This window comes from Aricia agestis, chromosome 12 (genome assembly GCF_905147365.1).
Source record: "Aricia agestis chromosome 12, ilAriAges1.1, whole genome shotgun sequence".
Taxonomy (NCBI): domain Eukaryota; kingdom Metazoa; phylum Arthropoda; class Insecta; order Lepidoptera; family Lycaenidae; genus Aricia; species Aricia agestis.
In genome coordinates, this window is record NC_056417.1 from 8,826,796 (window position 1) to 8,852,388 (window position 25,593).

Genomic DNA, 25,593 nt, shown 5'->3' on the forward strand with positions numbered 1-25,593 from the left:
TATACTAATTAGTATTATACTGTATTATATATTTTTGTACTTCTAAAACCCCATCCAAAGTAACAATTAAATTATTAACACATTTGTTGCTGAGGTTTTCTTTAACTTTTTGAGTTAATATTGTATTTTCATATTCTAACAATAGTTTTTCATGGTTTAGAGCTTTATACGACAGTTTGGCGTTTGATATTCTTTGCCATAATCTCGTCAAGCCACAATTGTTTGTAAAAATATTCTTTGTCAAAGTGTACTTAATTGGTTCTTCTAGTTCCTGTGTTAAATCTTCAGTCGGTAGTTCATTAGCAAAAGGTATCACTTTCTCCCTCAGTGTTTCATATTTCCGGGATAGTGCTGCTAGTTTTAATATCGCTTCACCTTTTTTGCGGGTGGATTTCAGCCAATCTATTGCAGCATTAGATTCACTGACTAGAAACTTAATCTGCTTATCATCTGACTTACGAACTTCACTTAAAATTACTTTTAGTCGTTTACACGCATCCCTATAATTGTTGATACGATCATGTAGCTCTGTCCGTTGTATAGATTCTATAGCTTGTAAGTCTGACCGGAGTTGTTTTATCATGCCATCGCTCTGTTGCAATTGTACTGCTTGAGCTGCTATAATGCCTGCCAGAACTTTATCTTTTTCTCTTAATTTCCGCACTTCTTTATTAATATCGGTAGTATTATTAACATACGACCTAAAAATACTTCTATATTCATTCCGCATGTCGAGGAACGCTTTCAAAAAATACTGATGCACGATCCCGCGTTTATTAGCATTTCTCTTACGTTTATCTTGTTCCGTCATTGAATGTATGCCTCTCTGAGTGCATTTTTGAGATTCAGCTTTATAGTTGGCATCATAAATCAGTATTTGGAGGTGTGCATCTGCTAATTTTTGGCTCATAGATATATTTTCATTAAAATGTTCTTCACGTCTAAATCGCTTGTTTAATATGTTTTTGTTCTCTTCAGCGACAGCTTCTAGAGCTTGAAAATAATAGTGTATCATGTTACCCATAGCAGAACAATGGAATTCAACTGCGTATTGCAACTGATCTTCAGCTATAGTTATCAACTTTGTCATGAACTGTACAAGTACAGTTCATGACAAAGTTGATGTTAAATAACCATCAAGATGGTCCTTTTTATTTAGCATTCTTTCAAATGATTGCCACATCGACTCGACCTCACGTCTCAAAACAGGCTCCTTTATTTTGGAAACTTTTTCCTTAAAGAATTCCGCCAGTTCATCTTTTATTCTAGCGTGTATTTCTATTTCACGATTGACCTCCTGAATTTTTGTTCGTATTAGTACTTTTTCTCTATTGCCGCCCTTAGCATTGCTAAGATTCATTGCCTGTTGCCTTATTTGTTTTAACGATAGCCCCATTTTAACAGAAACAAATAATATTTTAAATGTTAATAATCTCTATTTCGTGCAAAGTTAAATATATGATTTTATTGATCTTGACATAATAATGTCAGAAATAACTTCGTCTATCAGTAAAAGAGGTGGAACCAAGGATGGAACATTTTAATTCTGCTTTGGAAGTAAAGTTTGTGAAAATAGGTTTCACAAACTATGTTAACACAAAGACTTCTATTTAAACTCAGGTGTTAACAGTACAACAAACCTGTAAACAAATGATTATTATTATATTTATTGAAAGATAATAATTATAAAATACAATACAATAAAATAGTTATAAACAAATTACTTAATATATCTATAATTGTATTCTATTCAGTACTATTATAATATTCGTACAGTCCGCCCATCCTCAGAAGGGCATTGATTTTAGATATTCAGTCCCCACTTGCCAAAAATTCGTCTTGCCGCATCATTATTTTTATACGATGAAGCAATTATGTTTTAATGTTATAAAAGAAGATCAAAAAGGGATAAAATAAAGCCTTCCCATATATACGCTTTAGTTGTCGACATTAGAAAGGCTTTAGCGGAGTTTTCTGTGAAGAGCTCTTAACCGCTGCGTCCGGTGTACAGCAAATAACAGACAAACTTTAGAATTGTTATTGAGTTCACGTGCGCGTTTTTTTGCAAATTTAAAAATGGAATACGCTATTTATTTGATGTGTTGTTTTTTTTTAATGCGATGATGTACTAACTTTTTTTGTGTGTGAGAAATGGCTGTGTCCCATCACTGGTTTGTGCAGTGGTCGTCGCCTCCTATACTTCTAGCTGATATAAGCAGAGAGTACCAACACATTGACTCTAAATGGAACATCAACACATTTAACAATGGACACGAAAGTTTGCGAGATACGCGATATGAAACACAATATTTGAGTGAAAAATTCAGACAGACACATATTAATAAGGATTATAGAAGTAAACTTGAAAATGAAGGTAAGTTTATGTGAAATTACATATTTTTTACTTATTTAATATTTTTTTTTAATAAGAACGTACCTATACGAAGAAATTTACTTAACAAAATGCGTTAGTTAACTTCAACATTAAACATTACATAACAACTTCCAATAAAACTTTAACATTTTGAATTAAATAATATCGACCAACAGCATACTCGTATAAAATAACAATTTAAAAATAGAAGAAGCCTATTTAAATAAGCCGAATCTTGAACCATATCTAACTACTTTAAGGCCCTTGGCTTCGATTTTACTTTTTCCACCCGAACGATTGTTTGAAGTCATCAACACTTTCACGCATCTGCAGATGCTTAATTTTAAATCTGGTCTACACATTAAATAATTTACAAAAATAGATGTTGGCGTTATAACGAACCCCTTTTTCGAGACATTCAACTAAAAAGCGCCAAGTAGGCAGATCAGGCGTACTCAGGCAGATCTCTGAAAAACTCGGAAATAATAATTGGAAAAATCATAATCGTAGTCCATGTGAGTCAAGATGGAAAAAAATACAACGGTATAGATATCTAAGGCAATTTCAATATATTAGAGAGAACGAATAAAATGAATGCTACACAAAAAACTAGTATTTTTACGTAAAACAAAAAAAACAGAGACGAATACTATACTAGACGAATAATATACGTGGGAGAGCCATGCTTCGGCACGAATGGGCCGGCTCGACCGGAGAAATACCACGTTCTCACAGAAAACCGGCGTGAAATAGAGCTAGCGCTGTGTTTCGCCGAGTGAGTGAGTTTACCGGAGGCCCAATCCCCTACCCTATTCCCTTCCCTACCCTCCCCTATTCCCTTCCCATCCCTACCCTCCCCTATTACCCTATTCCCTCTTAAAAGGCCGGCAACGCACCTGCAGCTCTTCTGATGCTGCGAGTGTCCATGGGCGACGGAAGTTGCTTTCCATCAGGTGACCCGTTTGCTCGCTTGCCCCCTTATTTCATAAAAAAAAAGATTTTCAATTACTATCAAACCTGCCCAATTTAAGAACGTCCACAAGTTAATTTCTATTCTACAAGCGAAAAGAATTGCAAAAACTTTCCGTATTACGTACGGCAATAAAGTTTCTTGCAATATATAATCCAGTAGAGAAATATTATATGGCCAATTAATTATTGTAACCATTTAGTAGATAGTTTCCGCATATACTAGAGTTGTATAGTGTAGAGCAGGGTTTCCCAAAGTTTGGTCCGCGGTTCCGAGGGGTTTCGCAGACAGTCACCGGTTGAGATTTTCGTCGTTATAATTTCTAACTCATTATTTTTTTTATTTTTACAAATCATATAAAATATAATATGAAAGTGTGTTTGTCTGTTACCTTCACGCTTAAAACCGTTTCTCAGTCCAGTTTTTATCGCAACGGAGTTGCAGACTTCATCCTGCAGTATCCAATTATATAAATGTTTATGTCAATGAATACATAAAAAATCGGCCAGGTGCGAGTTAGACTCGCGCATGAAGGGTTCCGTACCACAATAGCGCAAAAATACGCTGAAAATTGTGTTTTTTGTATGGGAGCCCCCCTAAATTATTTCATTTATTTAAGTAAATATTATTATGAATTATTAAAGTACAAATAAAACTGAGTATTGTGTGAAAATGTCAAGTGCCTATGTATTATCGTTACTGATATCGAGCAAAAAATAGCAAAAAAATCACGTTTGTTGTATGGAAGCCACCCTTAAATATTTAATTTATTTTGTTTTTAGTATTTGTTGTTATAGCGGCAACAGATATACACAATCTGTCAAAATTTCAGAAGTCTAGCTATAGCGCTTCTTGAGTTACAGCCTTGAGACACACAGACGGACAGACGGACAGACATCGAAGTCTTAGTAATAGGGTCCCGTTTTTACGGGACGGGTACGGAACCCTAAAAACGCTTTAGTTATATTTTAAAAACCTATTTCGATGCTAAAATCCATTTTTGTCTCATTAATTGCGTAAATATCTAAGTTAAGTACTTATCTAAGAAAATTAAAATAAATAAATATGTTGTTTCTCGATCTCAAAAGTTTGGGAACTCGTGCAGTATAGGTGTATAGACTTGACTTTCACCGGCGCGGCGGTCAAGCACGTGCTGGTGTATACCGAGAATACAAATTTCCCATATTGATCGACGTCTTATGTGTATGGGATTTTAAGAAGGTTCCAAAACGTAGATCAAGTAAAACATTCAATTATAGGTACATAGTCTTATTAGGATGCGTTTCTACCGGCGCTGGGCTAAACTGTGTTGCGAGATATTTTATGTTTTTGAGACAGGATGATAGACCATGAAGCTAATACAAAGACTAATCGCTAAAACAGCAGCAATTCTGGAAAAACAGCCTTAGTTATGTAGAGCAAGGGCTCTAGCCTCTACATAACTAAGGTTGTTTGCCGAACCATAAACATGAAACATCCCATGTTAAAATCTTGTTTTACCTCTAATTCTCTACTACCTCCATTCTCAAACACCTTATAATGCGGGGTGGGCCATGCAAAACTTTAAGGCTTCTTACAGATAAACGGCACAAGACTTGCCGACGGCGCAGCGGTCGACGCGTAGCGTCGACAAGTGCCGTTCGTCTGTAAGAAGCCTGATTGTTCGGTCACACTGGTGACACACGTGTACCATAGCTACAAATAACCTACAATAGCAATCAATAGAGGCATATATTATTATCGCAACCCCCCAATAACGATGCCGTTTGATCGCCAATCTAACCAATATCACAGTATAGCAATATTAGTCCCTACAGTAACGAAACGCCTTTGCTGTCGCACGATGCCGCCACCGATGACAGGTACCGAGCAGATATGCCAGGGTTGCCACGAAACGGGAAATAAAATAAAAATAAAATATTGTGCTTGTAATGCAAATGTTATCATTTAATCTGTTTAATCAGCGTGTTCTATTTACATATTATGTCGTACTGCCAGATATTTACGTGAAACTTTATTTTTAGATGATTTTAGTTCTCTATTTAAAAAAAAAAATTAACCCACCAAGCCACCGGTGAGCGAGACACAATAGAATAACTATAGATTTCCAAGGATCCACGAATGAAGACGCATTCGAAATTTCGAATATATAATAAAATATCCAATAATTAATCACAAGAGAAGCACTTCAAAACTCTTATTACGTGCGCGGTAAGGGCGGTCCAAAGGACAAAATGTTACACTTGGTGTGTGTACATAGCTAGGTCGGTACTAATTAGTATGTAACAGGGTATTTGACAGATTTTTAATTTATTCTATATTGTTTCTCTCCTTGTTACACTTCTTACAACGTAAACAATAAAATTAAATTAAGAAATTTAAAAAAAAACCCCCGCCAAAAACTTTAAAAAGTAATGAAATAATATTTATTGACTTTGAGTTTAAATAATTCCTAAGAGTAAAGTAATATTTTAGTCCATAATTGTTATCATGATGTGTCGGAGGACCGCCAAGTAAACTACGACAACAGCGACTTGCATTTTGTGTCGCCATAATGGCATAATAGTCGCTAATTCTTTCGATTCGGGTCGCTGTGAACTGACCCTTAAACTGTAATGTTATGTGAAATCAAACATCTACATTAGCGGTCCCCCGACACACCTTGACAACAATTATGGAATAAAATATTACTTTACTCTTAGGAATTATTTAAACTTAAAGTCAATAAATGTTTTTTCATTACTTTTTAAAGTTGTTTTGGCGGGGGTTTTTTTAAATTTCTTGATTTAATTTAATTTTATGCTTTTTAAACTTGTGCAGAATAATTCATATCAACAGGAACAAGGACATATTTTATAGATGGTAGGTCATCTATAAAATATGTCCTCTTGGATGAGACCGTCAATATGAGCCCAAACATGAAACCTCCACATTGGGTTCATACCATTCATACGGAGCTCGGCTCCTATAGAATCCAGGTGATGCTGCAGCAGCAGCATGCAAATATTTTCAACGTCTTTATCAACGTTTATCAAAGTCTAACTTGTTATCGCAATTAAAATGAGCCCAAACACGAAACCTCTGCTCTAAGTTGGTGAGGAGTTGGGTATCCTATTGATTACCAGGTGACGCTGCAGCACCAGGTCAACTCTCCAATAATGTGTATATATTCATAAGTGTCACGAACCAGAATGCAAAATACCCATCAAACGACTGCATGTTGCTAATCGGCCTATCACGAACCAGATAAACCGTGATATTACAGCAATGAGCAGGCTGATGATGATGAACTATAGCTAAGAATACTCTCGATCATGTCAGCTTTCAAACAAAAAAAATCGGTCCACCCGTTTGGATGCTACGATGCCACAAACAGACAAACCGACAGACAGACACGTTAAACTTATAACACCCCTCTTTTTGGTCGGGGGTTAATAAAACAGAGATGCAAATAAATGCCGCCAAGGCCAACACAATAATATTAGTGTAAACTGTGAGCCGATATTTATGAAAATTTAAATCCTTTTTGTTTTTTGAATCAGATTTACATCCGTACACTGAACATTTATTATAATATCCTATTGTTTATAAGATAAGTTATCGTTTTACAACACAAAATTCGTAGACAACGCGCCAACGTCACCCCTGTGGGCGCAGGTACACAAACTCCGCGAGTTTGTGTACGCGGGCCCGCGCCGCCCGCTTCCCCGCGGGTACCCCTCCGTTGCTCTGCGCGAGTACATTCGTTTCACTACTGTAGGGATATGTCATATTGCTATACTGTGCCAATATTATGTTTTCCGTGCAAGTGCAAATCAAAAATTCAGACCCTGCGTCTTCCCCTTCGATTTTGCCCAGTAATCTTAAAGTTCTGCGCAGCCTATAGGCTTATTATATTATTTCTATTATAATAGCTTCACAGCTACAATTTACAAAGGCCGTTAGCCGCTACGATGGTTTTCGAATCTCGTTAGCTGTTTTTGTCGTTGATTTCCGTCGTTGACATCATTAGAAATTCACCTTCACTTATTTGTTACAGTCTTAATCATAATTTTATATTTCATTTGAAGGCTCCATTAATCTAAATAAATTATTATGAAAGCTTACATAAAGTTAAAATTAATCACAAAATCTTTAGTATAGGACACAACAAATAGTGATTAACAATTAGGTACTTTAGAATGAACTAAGCAGCTATCATACTAGCTTTTATCCAATTATAGTGAAAAAATATTTTTAGCAATGATAACACAATATTGAAAACATTGAGAGCCATTTCGATACCAAATTCTTCAGCAAATGTAGTGTTACCTACTTCGCACTTCTACAAGTCAGAAGCATTAAGGTTAGGTTGCACCAACTAACTTTAACTATAACAGCTGTAACTTTAACTTTAACTACAATGCAAAATGTCAAATGGACGCCATCAAGACGCCATATTTAACCATAACCATAGAGCTCGACAAGGTTTTAAATGCACGTGGCGAAAAAAGGAACTATCGCTGTCATTATACAAAAACGCCATTTTTGACAGTTCTCCTTTACCCACGCCCACGTTCATTTATAACATTGTTGGACCAGCTGTCATCTTTCAATTTCTCCGGTCAAAGTTAAGGTTAAAGTTAAAGTTAAATTTAGCCTTAACTATAACCATAACTTTAACTTTAACTACGCCTCTGGTGCAACTCAACCTAAATATATTATAACACAGCATTCGACACACGCTTCCAATTTAACCAACACGTTATATTAGTGTTAATGGCTTGTTAAAATACCTAGCCTAGTCTCTTTCATTTAATTCGAAGAACATGAGAAGTAACATGATGTTAAATCTACCAATAACTTCAGCAGTCGTTAATAAAATTGCCACTTAACATTATTGCCTTTTGCCGAGCCTCATCAATCATACTTCTAAGCTAGTTACTATAGTAGTTATCTACTATCTTGTAGTTCCATTTATTAATATTGCAAATGCGAAAGTACGTCTGCCTGTCTGTCTTTTAGCTCTTCGCGCTAAAACCCCTGGATATATTTTAAAGAAATTTGGTATAGAGATAGGGAGAGTTTTTAGGATGAATTTTATCTGGATTACTTTTAGGTTCTCGCGCGAATACAAAGTTTCGGCCCAAAGAAGATTTTTGGTTAGTAACATCTGTACTAATATTATTAATGCTGATATACGTCTGTCTGACTGTTCGTCTGTTACCTCTCCATGCCCAAATCGCAGAAGCGATTTTGTTGAAATTTATATTGGAGATACTTTGGGTCCCGGAAAATGATAGAGGATACTTTTTATTAATGAAATATGTACGGTTCACGCGCGATAAACGAATTTTGGCGCAACGAAGTTGAGGGCGTCACCTAGTCCATTATAAGTCGTTTATTTTAAGAAATAATATCAAATATAGGTACCTACTAGACCCTTACTCTATAGTCTATAGCAGGGGTCGCCAATTAGTTTCGACCGGGGTCCATATTAAGAAATGAAATGACCTTTGAGGTCCACGCATAAAAAAAAAAAAACAACGGTAATTATGGAATTTACAAACATTATCAATGAGAATAAAGTCAATTTTGTAGCTAATTATCTTTATGAAGTTTGGAGTGTAATATTGGTGCAAGCTATTGACATTAATCCTGGAAAAGTTCATCAGTAATTAGTCAAGGCCGAAATTCATTTTTAACGAAGTTCATCTTTCTCTACTACTATTAAATACTATTGGAAACAATCGAACACAAGTTTGCCATTATAAATATATTATATCATTTTTATAAAGCATATTGTATTAAGTATATTTCTTTCCCGTGGTGCTTCCCCCTCTTGTTCGGACATAATATAATTATCATTACAATTTGGCTTTCTCCCGCTTTGCTTGGGGAGGGAAATTGGATATCTCCTACTCCTCCTACCTTTCTTCTGATTAATTTCGTTGCGGGTCCCAAGACAGATTTAGCTTGTCCCTCGGGAATCACTGAGTTCATATCAAAGGGTTTTCGTGGTTGGTTGCCACTGTTGATCCTGGCGACACAGGAGTTGCAGTGGTGGGAATGTGTGGTGGGCCTTTTGCCCGTAAAAAAAAAGTTCAACTTCGAAAATGCTTGGTCCACACACAATGGGTTGGCGGCGGCGGTCCGGATGCGGACCGCGGTTCGCCATTTGGTGACATAATATACCTGCTCACACGTCATCAATATTGCCTTTCGATCATTACGTCACTTCATCTATGACTGCACTGTTGTGGAAAGTGGTCACTAGTCATGCTCTGCAAATGCTCAGCAACAATTAAAATTTTTATTCTGCATTGCTTCTGCATTTCCATAATCAATTTTCCCTCTGCGAAAATTAAACTCACAATTAAAAACTCATTAAAAAATAAAAATTAAACTAAATATGTAGTTTAAATTGCATAAGCATTCATTAAATAATATTATGATCACAAATGTTTAAGTGTATAATGAAAACAAATTAGTTATGAATTAAAAAATATTCCGTTTATTTCTATGCACGTAATATGTGATTATTTCCGTATTTATATTTTGATGTAATGAAATGGTATGTGGGTAAGGTTTCGAGTAATAGACACACTTAAATTTTATGTAAAATCTTTAGCAGTAAAAGTGTAATAATAGTATTTTAATAAGACAAAACCGACTTCAAAATTGTACGTAATTGATAATTCCCTATCTAAAAAATTACCTATCTCAAAAACTACTGAACCAATTTTGATGAAACTTGCAGCATTCCCTAAGTTGAACAATACCTAGTACAACAAAAGGAAAATAACTTAAATCGGACTTATAGTTCTGGAGAACACAAACATAAAAATATACATACACTTTTGAAATTTGGCACATTTGTTCAGAAGCTGATATAGACTAAGGTCTACTTGAGGAATCGAGACAGTAGCGGTCATTGACTCCCTGTAAAAAAACTTGTCATTTTCGTAGTCATTTTCAATTCAAACCGCGATTGACCGACCACTAGTGTCAGATGTTCCTAGTCTGGGTGATATCGTATACTCGTTTTGCATACTCGATTTGAACTGAATAATATGAAGCATAATATTATTAAAAAGTTGGAGATTATCATTCTAAAAGTAACTAAGAGGTTTTCCGATGAATCTGTAATAATCTGTGTCTTTATAAGAGGCCAATTTTATTCTTAAATATTCTAAATACAGTGCGAGCATTTTTCATGTAGCGCCTAGAAACTAAAAAGGTCAATGACCGCTATAACCGCCATGTTTCGCCGAGTACAGTTGTGTTATAGCATATACGAAAAATGGGCAGTTCCGAAAATATTACATGCATAATCATTAATCAATAATACATGTCGAATTGATAACATTCTTTTTTTCAAGTCGGTTGATTAATAAAATATTTATTATAGTGGTAGTAGTGGTATAGTGGTACAGAATGATGATTAGGCAAAGGATATATGAAGCAATGTAATATATTGACATGATTAACAGCCATAGTTATCTTATGAATTGTTCTAATATATATATCAATATCTAATTAAAGCCCTTATAGTTTTGTTACATTAATCTAAGTCTTTACTTCTGTAGGTGTAAGACAGCTTGTTAAAATATATAATAGCAAAATATGAGCAGGCAGCTAAAGTCTAGGTGCTAAAACACATGAAAATTAAAGCGCCTTGATAAATGTGACAGCAATCGCGTTTTGAACAAAATCAGGCGCTATTTAAACAAAAACAAAAACTTATGATATGTACTATCAGAGAAGTTGATTCCTATGCAAATCGGGGACCTAAGTAGTTTAGTTGCGTTACGTCAAACCCAGCTGACAAGTGACAGATCACAATTAACATTGAATTGACATATTCGACCAAATAACGTTGGTCTGTCAATTGCATAGGAATCAACTTCCTCGATGGTACTATACTTACAATACACATACTGAGATATTTTTATTGATTACTTAATAATTTTAATGAAGAGTTTCACAGCAAATGTATGAATCATAAGTTACAATCTATTTCATTAAATACACAGAGTAATCGAAATATCTCTATGTGCGGCCGTAATAGTATTTTTATCTTTTTTTTGGATGAATACTATCTTTTTTTCTCCAACATTACGATATTTTGTATGATATACCTACTATAGCAGAACGTGTACTGCTACTATATGAATATTACAATACCTGTTACATCGACTTACGTGATATTTTATTGGAGCGTATAATTTTCAGAGCGAGCTCGCCTGACCGGAGTGACTCTATGGATGACCATGTTAGGGTTAACCAACACCTGGCCAACGCTGGACACGCCGCCCTTCGCGACCCTGTACAGATGGAAGCAGATCGACTTCCACTTCCTCTCGGAAAACCACCGAAGGAATGCCATACAATCAGAGTAATTGTTTTTGTTTTTTAATAAGGGGGCAAACGGGTTACCTGATGGAAAGCAACTACCGTCATCCATGGATACTCGCAACATCAGAAGAGCTGCAGGTGCGTTGCCGGCCTTCTAAGACGGAATATGCTCTCTTCTTGAAGGTTTGCAGGTCATACTGGTTCAGAAATACTGCTGGTGACAGTTTGTTCTAGAGTTTTGCTCAATATTCATGAAATTTTTAAAAAGAGAGGCTTTTCCATGGCCTTCTGTATGCACAATTGTATTATAAGAGAATTTGTTTCTTTTACAGAGATAGGCCTACGTAATTTGGCCGTGTGATGGTCAAGTCAAACCCCATTAAAGTGACGTCATAACTATTAATCATGTTTTCTGTTGTAAATAGGGATTGTGTTAAATATCAAAATCGGTACAGTAGGTATAGTTTCAGACACAGCTATTTACAAAAAAGTCCTTCTAAAATATGTAGTGTAATTTCTTGAATAAATAATCATAGTTCTATTTTTTTTATGACAACTAGTTAAAAAGTACTTATCGTTTCAGAGCTTACATACCCGAGAACGTTCTGCCATTGGGTTTGGAGGTGTGGGGATCTAGAATATGGGTGACATTCCCAAGTTGGCGAAAGGGAGTCCCAGCTACTCTGGGCACGGTGTCACGATTGGAAGGCACCGAATCGCCCCTCGTCCAACCATATCCAGACTGGAAGTATCATAGAGCTTCCGGTAAGTACGAGCTTGTTTGTCTTAATCTAATTGGTCATCATAAATAAATCACTGTCAACCGAAGGCTAAGTTTGTATTTTTTGCTACATCCAGTGACTTCCGTATAACATACAACATTTGTAACAATTTACAATTATTATTGTATATTATGACGACAGACCCTAAATAAGCAAAACAGTTAACTGTTTTAGTGATTTTGAAATGACCCTGGAATAGGCATGATGACTATTGACGGTAATTGAAAGACACTTAAAAAATAGAAACATCGTTGAAAGAATGACTCTGATAGCTTAAAAATTCCCCAAGATATGACAATTCAAATATCTCATAAAAAAAACTTGCCCGAAACGCTCCATACAAAGTGCTACGAAAGTATGACGTCAGTCTTTCGTAGTTTGTACGCATCGGGAGACAACTTTGTTCGACAGGTATATTAAATATTGCGTTTATGAAAGTGGTTTCATAACAAAAGTTGCTTTTAATTGCATAAGTTATCGAATTGTATACAAATATTGAAAAATTTAATTGAAAAAAAAATCGACTTGAATATCCAACTTTGAAGGCGCATAACAAAAAAAAATACAAATGCTATCAAGCTGAAATTTTGGGAACACTTATTTTTTACCGTGATTTCTTTATTTTATTAACAAAATTTGCTAATCTTTGACCTTGTCATCATCCCTATTGTCCTCATAAGAACTCACTATAAACCACATAAACAAAAATCAGATCAGTTATTATCATTAATTAATGGTCTTGAAAAAATGTTTATTAGTTTTTCTTTCTATATTTATGCCATTGGTTATAATATAAATTCCAGGTAAAAGCGGCAACTGCACTGGGCTGACATCCGTCTTCCGAATAAATGTCGATCAATGTGGAAGACTCTGGGTTCTCGATTCTGGTCAGATCGACTCACAAAACGAACCGAAGCAGCTATGCCCACCTAGCATCGTTGTGTTCGATTTAGTCACCGACATGATCATAGCAAGATACATCATTCCCAAGAAGTATGTTCTACAGGACTCCCTATTCTCAAACATCGTCGTAGACTCAAGAGAAAGCGATTGCTCTGATCTTCACCTCTACATAACGGATACATGGCGATTCGGTCTCCTAGTATTTCGTGAAAGCGATGCCAGCTTCTGGAGATTCACACATCACTACTTCTATCCCGATCCATTTTCCTCCAACTACACCTTACATGGTCTAAATTTTCAATGGACGGATGGAATTTTTGGGCTCGCTCTGACTCCCACGTACTTCACCAACGAGAGACTTCTGTTCTTCCATTCCATGTCAGGTGACAGGGAGTTCTTCGTTAAAACATCTGTTTTACAAAACCCTTTGAGTGTGAATAGTAGTGCTGAAGAGTTTAAAAGTTTCGGCGAGACCAGAGGACCATTGGGGCAATCGTCTGCGTCAGCTATCGACAGGCGCGGTGTAATGTTTTACGGCATGGTAATAAGAGATACAGTTGGTTGCTGGGACACACGAAAACCTTACCTTAAAAGAAATTTGGGTGTCGTAGCTAAGAACGTGGAGACTTTAGTTTTTCCTAATGACATTAAAGTCGACCAAGAAACGAAACAAAATGTTTGGGTGATATCGAATAAGCTGCCAATATTTCAAGACGGTTCTTTGGATCCTGAAGACTACAACTATCGAATATTATATGCAGACACAACACAGGCAGTACGGGGTACTGTGTGTGACCCAACTGTTCCATCATCTCCACCTACTCAATGGAGTCATTCAAGATGGCGTCACTGATGTTACTGAATTACCACTATATGCGAACTTATGGAATTGAATTTCAAAAGTAATACTAAGCTAAGCTAGGCACTAAAATTTTCCAAGCTGCAAATTCAGAACAGCTCAACAATTTGATCCATACTCCAAGGTGGTGGTCCCACAAAGTGACCTTGAACAGACCATAATATGTACAAATTAGAAGGTTAAAGTAACTAGTCGCATTTTAGGAATGTTTTAAAATACGCTGTTTTTAATTAAAAGTTTTTCAACAATATACAGTGTGTAACAAAAATAAGTGATAATACTTTAGGGTGTGTACGTGTTCCTTGTAGAGAGTTTACTGTGAAAGTAGCAGCGCTGAAAGACGAAATTTTTTTTTCACTTTTGTATGGGCAAGGGCCCGAGCGTCACGAGTTTCCCCATACAAAAGTAAAAAAAAATTTTGGTCTTTCAGCGCTGCTACTTTCACAGTGAACTCTCTACAAGGAACACGTACACACCCTAAAGTATTATCACTTATTTTTGTTACACCTGTATATAGTGTTTCAACGTATAAGTTAAAGTGTTTCAACAATATATATAGATATACTGTATAAAAAACTGCTTTTCATTTGTATAGATTTACCAGAATAACAAACTATTAATGTAGATCGATGCGTAACTTGACAAATTACTAACCAACTGAGTAAATAGTAAAAATGAGTAATGTACGAAATGTAACCGCTAACCATATTCCATTACAGCTGGGTGGAACTAAGTATACGTAACATAGTATTTTATCATCAGTTTCATCAAAATGCACTTCTTAGCACGCAATGCTGGAATAAGCGGACGTCTCTAAAGCCTCGTTTGCTCTTACAAATATCTGAAAAAAACTTGGTTGAACAAGAAAATTGTCTGCTCAAGTTCCTTGTGAAAATAGAATTAATAAAACATAATATTTTTTTTCTTTCAAATATTTTAAATTAAGTATAAAATATATCAGTGAAGTGAAACAGCGTAAGTGGAGTGTGGCAGTGCAAAAAAATATACTATAAGGTCGTAACTCGTACGTCAGTGATAAGTTATGAAGGCGTGGTCAATAATTAACTATTCATTTATTTGCGTAATTAATTTTTAGTTTAAGTGAATGTAACTAGTAGTGCAAACGTCCCCTTTAGCTGTTGAACAGGTAAGTTTATAAATACTTTAGTATTAATGAGCAAAAGGATAGGAATAACTAATACTATAATTTTATAAGTACTTATCCTTTTAAGAAAACATAGTCTCAAACTTTTTTAAACATCCCTACTTTTATACTTATAATATTATAAGGAAAGGCGGGGCTATTCCGTCCGAAAAATAACACTAAAAAAAGAACACGTCTGTATTTTTTCTTAAATAATAGCTACGGAAAATTTGACAATTAAATCAAAGCAAGCCGTTATTTCTTATTCTATTCATCATATTAGGAATGTGCTAAACGATTGCAGTAGCTAAGAAAATAGCAAAATTTTAAAAGGAGTCGACTTTGGACAAGATAGCCCCGCGCGGGGTTATTTCGTCACGAGTTTATTAAAACGACATCTGTGGAGCAATTCCCGTTTTACTCAAAGCTAGACAATACTGATGATGCTGCCTATTTGAATTTGTATTTAGTTACGCAGACATACGGTTCATTTTCGAGAAAAATCATCCTAAACTTTTGGAGGGGCTATTCCGCCTCGCGCCCATACTAGATAGTGACGGACTCACTATATCGATACAAAAATCAATATTCTTTTTTTTTAGATATCGATAACTTTTTGTCTGGAATCAATTTGAATAAGAAAAGTTAAGGTAGAAAAATGTTTTTACGAAAGAAACAATGCATTCTAAACTTCCAAATATAATTCAATTTGATTCAAAAATTTTTTGACCGGTCTTATAAAAAGCACATTTAAGTAAGTAATAAACTTTATTAAGTAAGGAACAAAATGATAAAATTGTATCATACCCGTTATTAAATAAGAGCTGTAATTAATAAATAACAGTAGTGTAATTTTCAACATACTCAAAACACCCTTAAAATTTCTACAAGACAAAACAAGATGACTCTTAATTAATAAAATTACTACAATACAAAACAAGGTAAGTATAAAAATACAAAGAATCTTATTAATAACTATTGAGATCAATTTCTATCCCCACTACCTTTTACAATTCGAAAATTTCAATTTTACAGGGAAATATAAAATCTTCTCCCCTCACTTGCGGAGATGGAAGATATTCTTGAATGTCCTTGTATTCTATGATAGATATATCATTTTTGACCTCGTTAAAAACGTTATTTTGCTTATTCTTCGACTTGAATCCAAGCACAACAATTTTATCTTCATAGACTTCTTCTACACGACAAACATATTTATATGTTTTTTTTCCTTTTTTGGTATAAAATTTGGCTAAGAGAAATTGTCCCGTTTTTACATTGGAACCTTCATGACTAGCTCCAGTAAAGTCAGCATCAACATTAGCTGTAGATGGTTCATTAACATTTTCCTCATCAGATAGCTGATCAAGAATGTTTTTATAAAAACTCTCTGCATCATCATCAGACTCATCAACACACTCAAATGAACATGTGCTGTTGCTGTCGGTATCTGAATGCTTTTTTTTATCAACTTTAGACCTTATTTTGGTAACCGATTTTTTTTGTTTTTTCTTTTGCTTATTTTTTTCTGTTTTTTTATCACCTTTAGATCTTATCCTCTTTGAGCTATTGTGTTGTTTTTCATTTTCTTCTTTTTTCATACGTTCTATCACATCTTTATATGTTAAAACTTCTGCATTGCTATTTGTGATTCGCTTTTTTCGAGGCACGGGGGAATCACTCTTAGATATAGTTTGCAATAAAAGTTCTTCAAATGAAATATATTCATGACTTTTTTTCTGAGATGGAATAGTTTTAGCGTCTAAAATTTGTAATGTAGATGGGAGGTTAGTGTTTTTGAATCGTTTTGGTATTTCTAAAATTATTGGATTTTTTGTTAGTTCTGCCTTATTGTTCTTCGTTAGTTCTTCTGTTTTGCTTTTTTCATCGGTACATTTTATTCTTTGAATTTTATTTTCTGGTTGCACATTATTAGGATCTTCTGTTTTTGGTATAGTTTTTTTTTCTGGGTATGTTTTTTTTTCTCTTCGGCTTTCACTTTTGTTCAGTTCTTGCTCGTATATTGGTTCTCCCCTATTAATCTCTTGATTTTCTTTGTCTTCAGTTTTATTTTTTTGTATTTCGGTTGTTGTTGACATTTTAATATTTTTGCCGTTTCTTTTACTTGGATATGTTTTAATTTTTCTCCGGTTCTGTTTTAGTTCTTGTAGTTTGTTTATTGGTTCTTCTGTATTAATTTCTTTATTTTCAAATTCTTCAGTATTTTCTTTTTGTTTTTCGGTCGCCGTTGCTATAATGCATGAAACTTTAATAGGTTTTTCTTTATTTCTCTTACCTGCGTCTGGTTTTTCTGGAGTGTTGTGGTCAAGGGCATGTTGTTCGTGTTTTTCTATTTGATTTGGGCCTTCATTAATTATTTTTATTGTCAAACTCATTAAACTTGGTACTGGCTCTGATAGCCCAGTGTTGCCGAGCGACTGCAATAGATGTTCATCATGTTCCTGGTTTTGTGATCTCGAACTCGGTCCTGGTTTTGTCAGTTCAGCGTCGCAAGGCAATAGCACAGAGCCTTTTTCTGAATCGTCATTAATTATTATTTTGCGTTCCAAAGATATTGAACTTGGTCCTGGTAGTGTAAGCTCAGCTTCGCAAGGCGCAGGGCTCAAAACGTCGCGGTTCTCCCATTTTTTATATTTTACTGGATCGAATAATTCTTTAGGAATAGCGTCGCGGTCAAATGGATAAACTCCACTTTTTCTGAACCCATTAGCCAAAATGACGGGGTTCATCTCACTCCATATATTAGTGAGAATTCGTGCAAATTCATTTTTAGGTAACCGTGACCCAATATGACGCCTCTGCCATGTTATTAATTCAGCTTCCCATCTATCCTTTAAGGGTTTCATGGTGCTTAAATCCAGCGGCTGCAATACGTGAGAGGTATGTGGTGGAAGTTTAATTATTGTTATATCTTGAGAAGCCGCGTATTCTATCACACCCAAACTTACATGTGTTTTGTGTCCATCAAATATTAAGAGGACTGGTCTCTCTGTACCTATCGCGGGGACAAAAACATCTCTTATATACTTTTCAAATATAGGAGTCTCCATCCAGCCCTTTTCGCTTGCCGCGTAAGCGGTTTTAACTTGTTCATCTGAGTAAATCCATTGATTCCAGAGATACTTTCCCTGGAATATAATCAATGGAGGAATTTTGTCTCCACAAGCATTTGTAGATAAAAGAACGGTTGTGTTATTGCGTCCAGGTCCGCTGGTTGTTCTAGTGGCCTTAAAACCTTTTTTTCCTATAATCTTACCCTTAGTTGGGTCATTGCAAATGGATGTTTCGTCCAAATTGTAGATTTGTTTGGGTTTTTCCTTTAACTCTAATTCTTGTAGTACCCTCTCCAATAAATCTAAAAAACCATAAATAATGAAAGGGTCGCAAGCGTTTTTTCTTGCAATTTCTACATTTTGTGGTTTTTTTATAGAAAGTTCATTCCTCTTCTGAAAGGAGTGAAACCAATCTTTTCCTGGAATTTGGTTCTTAAAAGGTGTGACCAAGCCATTTTGGCGCACATATTCTGATATCAATACAGATGCTTCCTTTCTTGTTATTGGGAAGCCGTGTTTTTCCATTATGTGCAAGCAATGCGCCATTTTTTTTTCAAAGTCTGGAGTAAAAACTGTTGGGTGTCCAGCTCTTTTCATCACACAATGGTTTAATCTAAAAGAAATTGTAGTTCTCGGTATTCCGAATAATTGTGCCGCTTGGCTAAGCGTCATATTATTTTTTTTAACAGCGTCAACTGCTTCTTCTATTTGCCGTTCTGAATAACTTTTTTCTTTAATCCTCTTATAATGTCGGACCATCTGAAACAACAATTATAAACTATTAGTATATAACAAGCAATTATAAAAGAATGAGCATTTAAAGAAAATGATAAATTAATGATAAAATATAAAATATTAATGCGCTCTTAGCAGCCTAAATTGTAGATATTGTATGTGTTATTTCCTGTCATTATCTACCGGTGTACCATTTATTTCGGATTCGTACAGTAGTGTTTGCGTAACAGAGTAACAAACACACATTCATACATCCACATTCTATACAAACTTTTGTTACCTACTCGAGCAGCATTAAAAATAAAGTAGACAGTTTCAATAAATTAAAATCTCCGTACTAGACTTTACTTTAAATTAGTTATGATGTTTAGGCGTAAAAAACAGGTTCACACGTTTTTGATTAATTAATATGTGTACTCATAACAAAACACAAATATTTTATGTCAGTTGCTCAACCTATACTTATAACCTATACTTATGTCGATATGAAAGCCAATCATAGCACATCACTAACTTTTTGCAAATTCATACAAAATCGACGGGGCTACTTTATCGTAAAAATTGACAAAATAGCCCCGCCAAAATATTTTTTGAAGTTATGACATCGGACTCAATAAAACTGTTTATTTAAAGCGTAGGATAAAATAAATAGTCTAGAAATAATCTCCAACATTCAAAGTTATTACTTACCTTGGGCAAATTTCACAACAATCACTTTTAACACGTAAAACGGAATAAAATTTGCGGAGCGTCGTCTAGTTTGTGTCCAGTAAAAATGGCGACTGTAGAAGAATAGCTGTCATTCCAAAACCATGCATCCTACAGCGACATCTGTTAGCTTATCGCGTAGTTACTTAAATTTTATACCTGCTGAGAGATGTCGTGACTAGAAAACTATTAAACCATAGGCTACAAAGTCTTCAGACAAGATTGCCCCGCTGACAACATAGCCCCGCTCTTCCTTAAATACGAAAGTGTCTGTGTAAGTCTGTCTGTTACTTCTTCACGCCCAAACCGCTGAACCGATTTTGCTGAAATTTGGCATGGAGATACTTTGAGTCCCGGAAAAGGACAAAGGATACTTATGATCTAGAAAAATGTACGGTTCCCGCGTGATAAACGGTTTTTGGCTCCACGGAGTTGCGGGCGTCATCTAGTCATTAATATCGTTAATTATAAACATGTACATTCTTTTATTAATCACTAGCTGTTGCCCGCGACTTCGTCCGCGTGGACTTCAGTTTATAGCGCGCGATGTCAACAAAATTGGTGTCAAAAGCTTTTATAAAAAAAACTCTGGTACCCCTTAAATCAAAACAGCTGTGCAGTGTGCACATAATATTTCAATTTTTTTAATTAAACTTTATATTTTATGCCAAATTTTTAAGCTTATTTAGCCCCCCAATTACACAAATTTACCCATAAACTATTTATCATTGATAGGTTTAAGGTTACGTCACTGCATAGATTAAAAGTACTGATTTATTAAATAACGTAAAAAAGAAATAACAATCGAAGAAAACAAAATAAAAGATAATACCACCTCTTATAGAAAGACTTTTGGGCAAGCGTTAGCGCGATGTAAGAGACGCACGGCGCCATCTATTATGAATTTTGGAACTAACTTAATTTGAACAAATTTACGCATTTTCACCCCCTTACAACGCTTTTTTCCAGTAAAAAAGTAGCCTATGTCCTTTCTCAGGCTTTAGACTATCTGTATACAAAATTTCATTACAATCGGTTCGGTAGTTTTGGCGTGAAAGCGAGACAGACAGACAGACAGACAGACAGAGATACTTTCGCATTTATAATATTAGTATAGACTAGTATAGATTATACGACGATAGAATACCAGCTATAAGCTTATATTATAAGTCTTTAGTATCAGGATGTCCTAAATTTCATAACACGGCCAGTGCGGTCGCTCAGATTTGTTGTCCCCAAGTAAATTACCGCAGGCGAACTGGTTCCGAGGCTAATCAAGTATTCACTTAATATTTAAGCAATATGAGAACCTTAAGTATCTTTTAGTCCGTCCGCAGTTTCGAAGTAGAGCGCTTAAAAGCCGCTCGCGAAGTGTATATTTAAAAATTTTTGTTTTTCAGAATATAGCAATGCTCGCTATTTATTTAGTTGTGGCTATTTTACTGACGAGCAACACTAAATGCTATTGCACCAACAAAAATGCCATAGGCACTCTGTATCGATGGAAGCAAATAGATTTTGCGTACTCCAGTGAGCAAGAACGCCAAACTGCAATACAAAATGGGTATGTATTTATGTAATTTATGAGAGTTTAATATTTTTTCATTTCATTTTCATTCTTAATTTTGCCTTTATTGACAACTTTTGTGATTTTTTCTTTGTATTGTGATTATATTTTTAACTTTGTGGTTTTTCTTAATCGCATTTCATTTTTATTACCTGAAGAAAATATCCAAATAACGACTAATTATTATCGTTAGAATTGCATGATGCAGTTTAATGAAGATTGTGTGGTATGACTAGGATAATTATTGTATGGGTATGGTAGCATCATTGATTATAGTGCATTAAAAACATTCTGTCACAAGACTCACAACTCATACCATTGAGGAGTGATTGTTGTTTACTTAAATATGCAAAATAAGGAATTAAATATTTTATAATCTTGGGAAGTAGGTGTTTTAGATTTATTAATATTGATAATATTTAGAATGGCCAATCAAGGAAAATAAAGTTTGTAAATAAACAAGATTTTGTTTTTCTCTTGTAGTTTTACTCAGGGGAAGACTGGTTCTTGGTCACTGGCCTTGTGGATTACACAGATTTTTGTAAATTTTTAGTGAAAGCTTCTGAATTTTATATAATTTAGGGTAGATTTGAGGTAATTTACACTAAACTAAAAATGACATACTAACAGCTTCATTACAAATAATGACTATTACAGTGACTTCATCCAACCCAATGTCGTGCCCTTGGGGATTGAACGTTGGAAGAACCGCGTATTCGTAAGCACACCTCGCTGGAAGAAGGGCATACCCGCCACCCTGTCGGTACTACCCGTGCCGGCCGAACACGACTCCCCCCAACTAGTTCCATACCCTAACTGGGGATGGCAATCAGCAGGTATCATAATTTAAAAAAATCTTAAATGTTCCACCAATGAGTTTTTTATTTAAATTAAAAAGTGGCAACATCGTAGTGTTATCCCTTTTTTCTTAGACTTTTTTTTTTTTTTTTAACATAATAATAATGTACTTTATTCAGCTCGATAACATAAAAACCTTAATCTAGACAATTACAACATGCAAATTATTTTATTTTCAATGGTTTTTTTATATTATAATGTTAAGATTGCAACCGGCAGCTTAGCTAGGTTACAGTATAACCTGTGTTAAAGCCACCGGACCCTTTCCCAACTACTGATCGCATATCGCTGATTTTACATTTCAGACAATTAAAATTAGATTACAAATCAAATCAATGTTTAAAATTAATCAAGCTTGATACAATAAACAATACAAAATAAAGTATAAGAATTCCAATCAATTATATATCATAAATATTAATTATCAAATTATTACATTAAAATATACAATTAAATATTGGTGGTACAAATTTAATATTATATTATACCCAATATAATTGGTGTGTATTTATGTGCACATTGTGTTCGTGTGTACTTTGTGCGTGAGGTTGAGGAGTGTTATTAGAGTCAGAGTGTGAGTGAGCCTACAACGTTATAGTCAACAAATCTTCAGTATCTTCGTAAGTCAAACCTAGGAGCCAGTCATTGAGCGTATCTTTACAGTTTTTAGTGTTCAATTCATATATTGGTAAATATTTATTTATTTTGTTATATAAATAAGGAGCTAAAAAGTAGTTATATCTCATCGATTTTACAAAGTTATAGTTATTAATTTGACAGATTTTATCACTGCGGCGTTTGTTTATTTTTTTAAAAGCAGTTGCGGCATGCTGTGCTAGGATTGTGCTCATTATAAAATGTTGTCTTACTGTTAGCACCCTGCAACATTGGTATAATTCCGTCGTGGGAAAGGTATAATTTCTAAATGTGCCAACCTTCAGTATTGCTCTTTGCGCGCGTTCGAGCTTTAGAAGTTGAGATTTAGGTACTCCACCCCAAGAGGAGATGCAATAGGTTAGGGTGGATTGACAAAGAGCATGATAAACCCTCTTAAGGATATGTGGATTGGCTACGTGTCGGAGCGTTTTAAATATATAAATAAGTTTGCGAACTCTAGCTTGAAGGAGGTCTATGTGTGTTGAAAATGAGAGATTGCAATCGAGTATGATACCTAAATATTTAACACTCTGAACACGTGATAGCCGTGGACAATCACAGGGTTGGGAAAAAGTGCGACATGCATGTGCGATTAAAGTCATTGCAGGTGGGGGTTGAGAAGATGCCCGTAAGGAAAAAGTCATGTAGTGTGTTTTGTCAGCATTAAGAGTAAGAGAGTTTGCAGCCAGCCAAGTGGAGACTAAGTCAAATGCACTTTGTGCAGTTACAAAAGCTTCACCCCAGGAATCGCCCACAAACGTAAGTGCCGTATCGTCGGCAAACGCCGTTATTTTGGTATTATTGTAGGTCAATTGGCATAACTCATTTAGGTACACAAGAAACAGCGTGGGACCAAGTACACTTCCCTGGGGGACGCCGTAGGTAATTGGGAGCTCTTTGCTTTGGTGGTTATTGATTTTAACACATTGAGTTCGTCCTGTCAAATAGTCTCTCAAAATATTAAGAGAAAGCCCCCTAACACCCACCCTTTCGAGTTTTTTGAGAAGTAGGGGCAAAGAGACCGTGTCAAAGGCTTTTGCGAGGTCCAAAAAGATAGTTAAAACCTTTTTTTTGTTATCTAAGTGTTTGATAATGTGGTTGGTAAGGTTCAAAACAGCTTCAGACGTGGATTTTTTTCTTCGGAAACCGTATTGATTGGGGGATAAAAGGTTTTTTGCCTCTAGGAAATTAGTCAGCCAAAGACTGATTTGAAAGGGATGACACTACGATGTTGCCACTTTTTAATTTCTTCACTTTCTTGACAGTCGATATGTAATCGCAGGTATACGTATGCGATTACATATCGACCTACATTATTGTTGCCCAAAAGTTACATAACTTCTATTTTTGATTTCAGGCAACTGTTCCGGTTTCACGTCGATATTCCGCATGAGTATCGACGACTGCGGCGTGATGTGGGCGTTAGACTCGGGCCAGGTGGAAGGCTTCGAGTCGCCACGCCAGATCTGCCCACCGACGATATTCGCAATCGATTTGGCAACAGACACGGTCCTGGCGAAGTTACCTCTGCCGGACCGATTTGTGCTCCAAGACTCCCTCATCACGAACATCGTAACAGACTCGAGAGACCCTCAGTGCAAAGATCTACACATTTACATCGCAGACGTTCGAAGATACGGACTCATCGTGTTGAGGGTTTCCGACGCCTCCTTCTGGAGATTTAACCACTACACGTTCTATCCTGAGCCCCTGTTGTCCAATTACACTCTCCACGGCGTGAACTTCCAGTGGCCGGACGGAATCTTCGGCATGTCAGTGGATAAGAAGAACAATCTCCTTTACTACCACTCCATGTCTAGTGCGAACGAGTTCGTAGTCAGCACTTCGGTCATAAGAGATCCGTCTCGCGTGGACAACTCTATCGATGAATTCAAGCTTTTAGGAGAAAATCGTGGCGCAATAGGACAGGTCTCAGCCGCGGCTATCGACGCCAATGGCGTCATGTTTTTCAACCTAGTATCACAAGACAGTATTGCGTGTTGGAATACATTAACCGACTATAGAAGGCAGAATTTAGGAGTCGTCGCGAGAAATAACTTCACACTGGTATTCCCCAACGACCTTCGTGTAGATCACGAGTCTCCTCAAGTTATTTGGATCATATCCAACAGACTGCCCATGTACCAGTTCAATTTGCTGAATCCAAATGAATACAATTTTAGAATTATTTATTTACATCCAACGTTGGCAATTCAGAATACGGTGTGTGACCCACAATATTATTACTGAATGAATAATTTAGACATAGCTTAGATTTTTAAGTACTACAATTAAAGAAATGTAGTAAACCCACTAAATGCCAAATAAAAAAACTTCTTTTTCAATTCTTGCAATAACAACAATCAAAATAACATTTTTTTTGTAAATATTCATATTAAGATGATTATATTATGTAGAAACTTACTAGAAGAAAATGTTAAAAATTTAGGAAACATCTTAAATGCAGCGTCGCGTCGTGCTTCAATTATTATATTATGTTATCACAATTTTAACAATAATGAAACAAAATAAAAATACATGTACTTTATGTAATTTTGTACAAATTATTTATTCCATTTTTATCCAAAGCTGTAAGAATATAATATTTTCCATAATATTGTTTGT

At 35.4% G+C, this 25,593-nt stretch overlaps 3 protein-coding genes across 3 annotated transcripts; 1 reads left to right on the forward strand and 2 right to left on the reverse strand.

Annotated features, from left to right (window-relative positions):
• Positions 1-4: 4 nt before the first annotated feature.
• LOC121732707 (dynein regulatory complex subunit 2-like) lies at positions 5-1,396 on the reverse strand. Its single transcript, XM_042122661.1, has 2 exons — positions 1,198-1,396; positions 5-993 (listed from the first exon to the last, which is right to left on the reverse strand). Exons 1-2 carry the CDS (start codon positions 1,394-1,396, stop codon positions 5-7), a joined length of 1,188 nt encoding a protein of 395 aa, XP_041978595.1.
• A 721-nt stretch (positions 1,397-2,117) lies between these two features.
• On the forward strand, positions 2,118-25,245 carry LOC121732309. Its single transcript, XM_042122151.1, has 7 exons — positions 2,118-2,374; positions 11,559-11,721; positions 12,265-12,446; positions 13,267-14,196; positions 21,294-21,450; positions 22,111-22,289; positions 24,326-25,245. The coding sequence occupies exons 1-7, from the start codon at positions 2,152-2,154 to the stop codon at positions 25,216-25,218; spliced, it is 2,727 nt and encodes a 908-aa protein (XP_041978085.1). The 5' UTR covers positions 2,118-2,151; the 3' UTR covers positions 25,219-25,245.
• On the reverse strand, positions 16,354-19,947 carry LOC121732303. The gene is made up of 2 exons (XM_042122141.1): positions 19,869-19,947; positions 16,354-19,202 (listed from the first exon to the last, which is right to left on the reverse strand). The coding sequence occupies exon 2, from the start codon at positions 19,200-19,202 to the stop codon at positions 16,377-16,379; it is 2,826 nt and encodes a 941-aa protein (XP_041978075.1). The 5' UTR covers positions 19,869-19,947; the 3' UTR covers positions 16,354-16,376.
• Positions 25,246-25,593: the final 348 nt, after the last annotated feature.

Excerpts from the sequence above, each read along its gene's own strand:
- LOC121732707 (XM_042122661.1), bottom strand. The coding sequence starts at position 1,396 with ATGGGGCTATCGTTAAAACAAATAAGGCAACAGGCAATGAATCTTAGC. Across the intron at positions 994-1,197 it reads AAAGGAGCCTGTTTTGAGAC|CTCTAGAAGCTGTCGCTGAA; the intron begins GTGAGGTCGAGT and ends ATTATTTTCAAG.
- LOC121732309 (XM_042122151.1), top strand. The coding sequence starts at position 2,152 with ATGGCTGTGTCCCATCACTGGTTTGTGCAGTGGTCGTCGCCTCCTATA. Across the intron at positions 21,451-22,110 it reads CAAACTGCAATACAAAATGG|TGACTTCATCCAACCCAATG; the intron begins GTATGTATTTAT and ends TGACTATTACAG. Across the intron at positions 22,290-24,325 it reads CTGGGGATGGCAATCAGCAG|GCAACTGTTCCGGTTTCACG; the intron begins GTATCATAATTT and ends TTTTGATTTCAG.
- LOC121732303 (XM_042122141.1), bottom strand. The coding sequence starts at position 19,202 with ATGGTCCGACATTATAAGAGGATTAAAGAAAAAAGTTATTCAGAACGG.